This window comes from Helianthus annuus, chromosome 16 (genome assembly GCF_002127325.2).
Source record: "Helianthus annuus cultivar XRQ/B chromosome 16, HanXRQr2.0-SUNRISE, whole genome shotgun sequence".
Classification (NCBI taxonomy): domain Eukaryota; kingdom Viridiplantae; phylum Streptophyta; class Magnoliopsida; order Asterales; family Asteraceae; genus Helianthus; species Helianthus annuus.
This window is the reverse complement of record NC_035448.2, coordinates 180,364,073-180,371,924: the sequence shown is the minus strand read 5'-3', so window position 1 is coordinate 180,371,924 and position 7,852 is coordinate 180,364,073. Positions and strand designations below refer to the sequence as shown.

At 34.9% G+C, this 7,852-nt stretch overlaps 1 protein-coding gene across 1 annotated transcript; it reads left to right on the top strand.

Moving 5' to 3' along the window:
- Window positions 1-1,198: 1,198 nt before the first annotated feature.
- LOC110918276 (cinnamoyl-CoA reductase 1) lies at window positions 1,199-4,348 on the top strand. The gene is made up of 6 exons (XM_022162621.2): window positions 1,199-1,392; window positions 1,484-1,653; window positions 1,755-1,946; window positions 3,132-3,297; window positions 3,374-3,560; window positions 4,028-4,348. Exons 1-6 carry the CDS (start codon window positions 1,275-1,277, stop codon window positions 4,173-4,175), a joined length of 981 nt encoding a protein of 326 aa, XP_022018313.1. The 5' UTR covers window positions 1,199-1,274; the 3' UTR covers window positions 4,176-4,348.
- Window positions 4,349-7,852: the final 3,504 nt, after the last annotated feature.

Genomic DNA, 7,852 nt, shown 5'->3' with positions numbered 1-7,852 from the left:
TTCTATATACCTCTGCCAATAGATAAAATTGTTTCAAAACTTGTAATTTTGGTACATCGTCATACAAAAATTCATACACTATCATAAATAGGTCATTTCTTGCACTAAGTGATTTTTATATACCAAGCGTATAAAGTTAGACTCACTGTTGTAATATTTAGGGCTGCAAACGAACTGAACAAACACGAACATGACCTTGTTCGTGTTTATTTGTTAAGAAATATATGTGTTCGCGAAACGTTCACGAACACTTATCGACCGGGATTTTATGTTCGTGTTCGTTTGTTAAGGAAATGAACTTGTTCGTGTTCATTTGTGTTTGTTTGTTAAATTAGTTTTAGGAAATGAACGTTGACGAACACGAATGAGCACAAACTAATGTTTTTGAACACAAAGGGAAACAAACGAACACAAACAAAATCGTTCATGAACATAATATATAATACACCGACACTTATTAGACATTTAATTTGTCGGAATTTTAAAGTATTTAAATAAATATAAAAACCAAAAACACTAATGAGTATCGAACACAAACGAACACATTACCGAACATTCACGAACATAAACGAATGAACACGACCTCTATTCATGTTTGTTCATTTAGCTGAACGAACGAAATTTCTTATTCGTATTCGTTTGTTTAATAAACGAACGAACACAAACGAACTTCCCACCGAACAGTTCACGAACTGTTCGCCGAACGTTTGGTTCTTTTGCAGCCCTAGTAATATTGGTTTAGGGGTGCCGTTATTACTTTAGAAACACAACTTGAACGCAGGCCAGTTTTCTAAATAGTTTAGACGCAACGTTATAAGATCAACATTTTTTCTTGTCCCGTTAATAACTAACTTCTTATTCTAAAATCTTGCAACCACCCCGAGTCTCATTTAACAGGGGGAGAGGAGGGAAAAGAGATGAAAATATGAAAAACCATATTTCCGAGTTTCATTTAACAGGGAAGAGGAGGGAAAAAGAAGGAAAATGAAAGAAAATATGACCATATATTTATCCTTCCAAATTGGAGAGATTAAGAGAGAAAATTTTCCTTCCACTCCCCTGTTTGTTAAATGTGAGTCGGGAACATAGTGTAAAGATTGGATTAGTCACATCAACCGTACGTTGAGATTACCATACATAGAAAAAACATCTTTTTATTTGATAATATTTATGTCTCTATAGATATAATCATCACATGGCCGGCTGTCTGTCTTCATGCATTAGTATCCATCACCAACAACTCCTCTACTAACGTGCTCTCAAGTTTGAGACAGATGAGTGGAGAAGGCAAGGTGGTTTGCGTTACCGGTGCTTCGGGCTACATTGCTTCATGGCTCGTTAAGCTCTTGCTTGCCCGTGGCTACACCGTTCATGCTACCGTCCGATCTCTTGGTCACTCTTTCCCTCTTTCTTATTTTGGATTTCAGTCTGTTTCGGTATCAGTTTAGATCAGTCCTACTAATTTTAGTAAAATTTGTTGCAGATGATCCAAAAAAGATAGAACATCTGCTTGCTCTTGATGGGGCTAAGGAAAGATTATCTTTGTTTGAAGCTAACTTGACTGCTGAAGGATCTTTTGACTCTGCAATTGATGGCTGCGTCTGTGTCTTTCATACGGCATCGCCTGTTATGTTTTCAGTTGATGATCCAAAGGTAACATTTGGTTCTCTTGCTCTCAGTTTTTCAAATTGGTATAAGTGCTAAACCATGTTGGTGTGCTTTCAAGATTAATATATATTTTTTTTTCGCACCAGACGAAATTGCTAGATCCTGCACTGAAGGGGACATTGAATGTTCTTAAATCAGCTGCAAAAGTTAAATCTTTGAAGAGAGTTGTGTTGACGTCTTCAATAGCTACAGTTATGTATGGAGTCAAACTTCCAGAGTCTGGTGGCGTGGTGGATGAAACCTGGTTTTCAGATCGAGTCGTTTGTGAGGAGATAGAGGTATTTAGAATTGGTGAAACGAACAAGAACAAAATGTCGTTAGTGATCTATCGGTGAAGATTGTGTCGTTGATCCTTTACACTCTCTTCCCGAGTCTTATTTAACAGTGAGAAAGAAAAGAGATGAAAATATATAAAAAAAAAAAACCATATTTCTGATATTTTTTAAGGATAGATGGGGAAGGGAAAAACGAAGAAAATATGTATATATGTATTTATCCTCCCAAATCGGTAAGTCACCTAACTCCCTTCCCAAAAATATGTGGTACCACAACACCCGAGATGGTGTTGCAATCGGTACCCAAATGACAACTCACCAAATTATGTAATAATTAAGGGCATTCACCAAATTAACTCATCTGACTAAAATGTTTACAAGAACTTTTAACTCTTAATATTTTAAATTTTTCATATTTTAAAGATAAAGTTTTTAAAATGCATTCGCCCTACCTGTTGATTGTTGTTTTTCCCTAATTAAAAAAACCCTTAAAAACTAAGCTTTACTATTTTTGAGTTTTTAAATATTTTTCTAAATTAAGTTTTTAAAGTTTGAAAAGTTAAGACCCATTTTAGTTATTTTTTAAATGTTAAAAAATAAGCTTTAACATTTTTAAGCTTTTAGGGTTTGAAATAATTTAATAAATAAGTTTTTAAATATTTATAAAAAAATATCTTTTAAAAGTATTAATAATATAAAAATTTAAGTTTCCAAATATTTTTGGGTTTTTAGTTTCTACCTATTTTATTATTTTTTTTTATTTTTTGCCCGTGAGACTACATGGTGTGGTGGGCAAGGGTAAAGGGACATGAGTATGCCAAGTAGCCGCCATATCACCAAAAGGGAGAGAGGTGGTGAATGGCAAGGGGACAAAAAATAAAAGTGGGCCAAATTTCCAAGAGCCCAACGCCCGTGAAAATTTTGCAGGGGCAACGCCCTCATGGCGTTTATCGCGTGATGGTGTGGGTGACGTGGAGGGGCTTACCCTCCCCTCTGCACGCCCCATACTGTGTAGTTAAGATGTCCATATTATCGCCATAATGTGGCCCAAACAAACAGGACAAGTGCGATTGCTTTAGTGGGCGAAGCTTTTTTATAATATGGTTATTTTTCGTAAACAAATTGGTCAGGTGATTGATTTGGTGATTTTTTTATGTATAATTATTGATTAAATTTGTATTCTTTTAGTGGTGGTATAATGTTTCAAAGATTACTGCTGAGGATGCTGCTGTAAGATTTTCAAAAGAGAATGGTCTAGATTTGGTGGTTATAAATCCAGGCTATGTGATTGGTCCTCTCTTACAACCTACTCTAAACTTCACCTCTGAGGGATTTATGAGCTTTATAGAAACGGGTAATTGTTCATTATAGCTAAAGTTCATTTCAAACAATATGATCCTGCATTGAAGTTGTTGAATTTATATATGCAGGAAAGGATGTATTTCCAGATGATATCAACATACTTGTTGATGTGAGGGATACTGCTACCGCGCATATATTAGCATTTGAGAAACCAGAAGCTAATGGTAGATATTGCGTGGTCGGGGATGTGGTTCGGGCATCTAAGATCATGATGATCTTAGACAATCTCTACCCTGATCGTGGCTATTCTCTAAGGTAATTATTAGGGTGTCCGGGGCGTCTTCGGTGGGTGGCTTCGGTGAGGGGTTTCCCCGATCGGGAACACCGCCGCCATCAAAGCGGGGTCCCGATTCGGGGTTGAACTTGGGCGTGGGTTCACCGATGGAGGAGAGGGAAATGTGTGGGGCCAGCCTTGGATCCATCCAATCAAAGCTTTTCTTGTTTTTTTTTTTTTTTTTTTTGAATAAAAAAATAAGGGGAGTTAAGAGGGGAGTGGCGCCATCAAATGGGGGTGTTAGGGGAGTTTAAGAGGGGAGTTGACGTGGCACACGGGGATTGGTTTGGCGTAAGAGAGTGCACTCACCTATTAGGTGTGCACCCCCTTCACCCTTAGTTGGTTCAACTGACCTACTTTTTACGTTGTTTCGTGTTCTTAGAATCTTAGTAGTTAGTGATTGATTGGGATCACTTGTTTTTTTTTTTTTTTGTTTAAATCTTGATAGGTATAATAAAGACAAGTGTGTCGAGGCGCTACCATATAATGTGTCGAAAGCAAAGGCAGAAAGTCTAGGTCTTGAGTTTACTCCTTTAGAGGTGAGCCTCAAGGATACTATTGAAAGCCTGAAAGAGAAGAAATTTATGAACTTATAAGTTCTTGGTTATTTTATGTTTGTTTCAATATTTTATGTTGTTAGTGTTTGTGATGAAAGATAACTGTTAAGAATGATTCTAACTCCACCAAGTAGCCATAGGAAGTTGCATGTAGCCGTTTGAAGTCATTATGCACGTGGGTATTGAGTCAAATAAAAAAGTCCCCAGTCTAATGCTCTTTCCATTGAATAGGACTTTTCAGTTTGTTTCTTTTCAGATTCTCTTTAATTAGTCTTGTTTGTTGGGTTGTACTTTAGCCTATTTAAAGGCATTTGCTGCTAGTTGAATAAAGTATCCGAAACAGTAAACTTCTTTGAGTTCTTTCAGACCATGAGGGCATGAGTAGTGGATGAAAAAATGGGTACTTTTTATATAAAGCACGCCTGACATCCCCCCACCCCCTCGAGGCGTTTTTCTTCAAAAATTTGGTTCGGGCGTGCAAAATAAAACGCCTGACGGAGATATTGATATTGTTGACCAATCACAGCCAACCTTCTTTTCTTTGGCCAATCACTTTTTTTATGGTTTTTTTATTTATATTAATTCTTTACACACCCTTTAACATAATGCTCCACAATACTCACATTCTCACTACACCTATTTTAGAAAATGCCCCATAATGCCCCATTGCTGACTGATATACCAAATGGCGCAAAACGCCCAAAGGTATGGGCATTACCACTACGCATGTTCTCATTTATCTTGCATATTGCTTTGATCCAACAAAGCTATATATAAATTGTTTTAAATGCGCTTTAAAAACTTGAATAAAAATCTTATTCTAAGATTTGTAATATAAAAACAATATTAACAAAATGAATATTTTGTATAAAAAATGCTAATAAGAGGCATTTCGGCATATAAAAAAATGATAATATGAGCCATTTCGGCATGGAATAATACTTGCATGACTAACTTGGATTTTTTTAAACTTTCATCTATATAGTTTAGACAAGGAAATAATTACACAGATGGTCCTACACTTCTAAAAAATTGTCAGTTTAATTCTCATGTTTTATTGGTCTGTAACGTAGCTGGCTCTTCATGCTGATGAGGGTAGAGGCACCTTCGGACATGGGGTTTGGTTAGGTACCCAAATCGGGCACACCGCCCTAGCTATTCGGGTACCCTAAATTGGGTAGTGTGTCACATGACATTTTCTCTTTTAATCTTTTAATAATATTATTAATTTCTAAATCTAATATCTAATAAATTGTTAATATCTCTTTAATTAATATGAAAAGAATTAATTTACAAATATTAAACTAATCAAAGAATAAAAAATAAAGTGAAAACCATATAGTGTATTATGGAGATAATAAATAAGTATTTAACCATTAACAAGAGTTTACTCTGTTAATATATAACATATAATATATAATATATAAGAGTTTACTCAATTTTACAAAAATAAAATTTTTAACTTTTTATGTAATTTATGGTGTTGTACCTCATGTATAGAGTTTTTTTTTTCATTTCTAACCCAAAACTTTTTTCTTTTGTAATTCAAACCCTTTGTTTTTTTTACTTTTAACCCAAAACTTTTTATCTTTTCAGTTTAACCACAACTCTTTTTTATCTTCAGTTTTGGTCTACCATATTTTTCATGTTTCTCAAATTTTTCGTTTCGTTCTAAATTTTGTGAGTTAACGCAGCCTAACGTGAGTGTGGTGTTCAACATTTTTTCGTATATTTTTTCCCGTTTGACTGGCCCATCACAACACATCTATTTTTCTTCGTCTGACAAGTTCGTCGCAATGCATGGGTCCTGGATTGACTTAGCTATTTTTTTTCTATGTTTTACGCTTCAATTTAATTTCACTGCAACGAGCGTGCGTGATTCAAAGATTTATGTCTAGTATCCGTCCGGCGTTATTTTTTCCGTTTTTTATTTATTTTGTTTTTACGAGCTTTTTCGGTGTTGGTGGTCGCTAATAGTGGTATAGCATTGGTACTACTTGACACAGTTTTACGACAAACGCTGCAACGCAAGAGCTTAGTACTAGTTAATATATATATATATATATATATATATATATATAATCATATAGATTATAAAACGTAGTTAGATATATATGTCTAGGTAGAGGATCCTGTACATTAATCCAGAAGTGTGAGAAGTGTATTATAACACTATATATAACACTATATAACACCATATAAACACCGTAAACAATATGTAACACCATATAACACTATGTAACACTATATAACACTATATAACAAATATAACACTATAGTTTGTCCGATAGCATGTCTATGATAGATGTAGAGTGTTATATATTGTTATATAATGTCATATAGTGTTACATAGTGTTATATGGTGTTATATGGTGTTACATAGTGTTAGATGGTGTTTATATGGTGTTATATAGTGTTATATATAGTGTTATAACACATTTCTCACACTTCTGAATTAATGTACATCTAATTTCATGTGGCATTCTCTAATTTAATTTATTTATATAATGTGAAGTGGCATTCTCATTTAATTAATTTATTTATATATGTGTAACACCTCGTAAAACCACGTCCAATGAAGTATTGACACGTGTAATAAACCCTAATAAAGTCAAACCTTGAATTTAAGGGACTAATTTTTTCGAAAAATCGAAAAACATTAACTATAAAAGAACTGGAAGTATTAACATACCTAAAATAAGTTTCTAAATAACCTTTTACGGTTTTATATTCACAAATGAGCAACTTGTTGATCAAGTATAGCCGTTTGTGGAAGTAATTGAAAGTTTGCGCAATAAAGGGTTAAAAGCGTCAACATGTTAATTCTTAACTCTGAGTGACCTTTTAACAAACCGAGAGATTCATGATATTTTATTATACTCTCGGGAATGCCAATCGTTGGCCATCCAAGGCCTTTATGCCTTTAAGTGACGTTACGCGCAACTTTGCAAGTTAGAGGGACTAAAAGTGTCAATATGTTTAATTATAGCTCTGAATGACCTTTTAGCAAACCCAAAGCATCGTAATGTTTAATAATACTCCCAAGAATGCTAAATATGGGTTAAACAAAGCTTCGATACTATTAAACGATGAAATGCGCAAGTTTGCGCATTAGAGGGACTATTTGCGTCAAACTGCAAAAGTCTATCGATTCGTATGGTAACGGACTTTCCAGAATATGAACATGAGTTAATTATACCCTAATTATCCTTTATATAGCTTAGATATAGGCTTAGAGGTGTTTGGTGCGCAAAAATAAACTTTTAAGTCATGCAGGGACTAAAAGTGTCAAAAAGTGCACAAGTTTGCATTTTCGCGCATATCTCGCAATCTGAATATCCCCGGGCATCCAAAAATTTATGTAAGCACTAAAATATTTTATTTTAGTGTTTGGCTTGATAAAATTCCATTCGTCGCGTAATTTGGATCGTTTTTAGCGTCCGTCCGTGTTTCGTCGTAATTAGCCGAACAACGGGATCGTACGACCAAACGAACCGACATCCGGCATATTTTTGAGCATGTTTCATGTTCCCTATGCTTAGGCTTCATTGTAGAGCCTTAAAATGGTTTAACGGGCCTTAGATGTGTCAGAAATGGTAATTAACAAGTGTAGGGGCCTAATATGTAAACAAGTGAAACTTGCTGTGCTGTGCAGGTCCCTTACGGACCGTATACTGGACCATACGGTCCGTATACTAGTGCCAGCAACCAGAATT

Excerpts from the sequence above, each read along its gene's own strand:
- LOC110918276 (XM_022162621.2), top strand. The coding sequence starts at position 1,275 with ATGAGTGGAGAAGGCAAGGTGGTTTGCGTTACCGGTGCTTCGGGCTAC. Across the intron at positions 1,654-1,754 it reads TTTCAGTTGATGATCCAAAG|ACGAAATTGCTAGATCCTGC; the intron begins GTAACATTTGGT and ends TTTTCGCACCAG. Across the intron at positions 3,561-4,027 it reads GATCGTGGCTATTCTCTAAG|GTATAATAAAGACAAGTGTG; the intron begins GTAATTATTAGG and ends AAATCTTGATAG.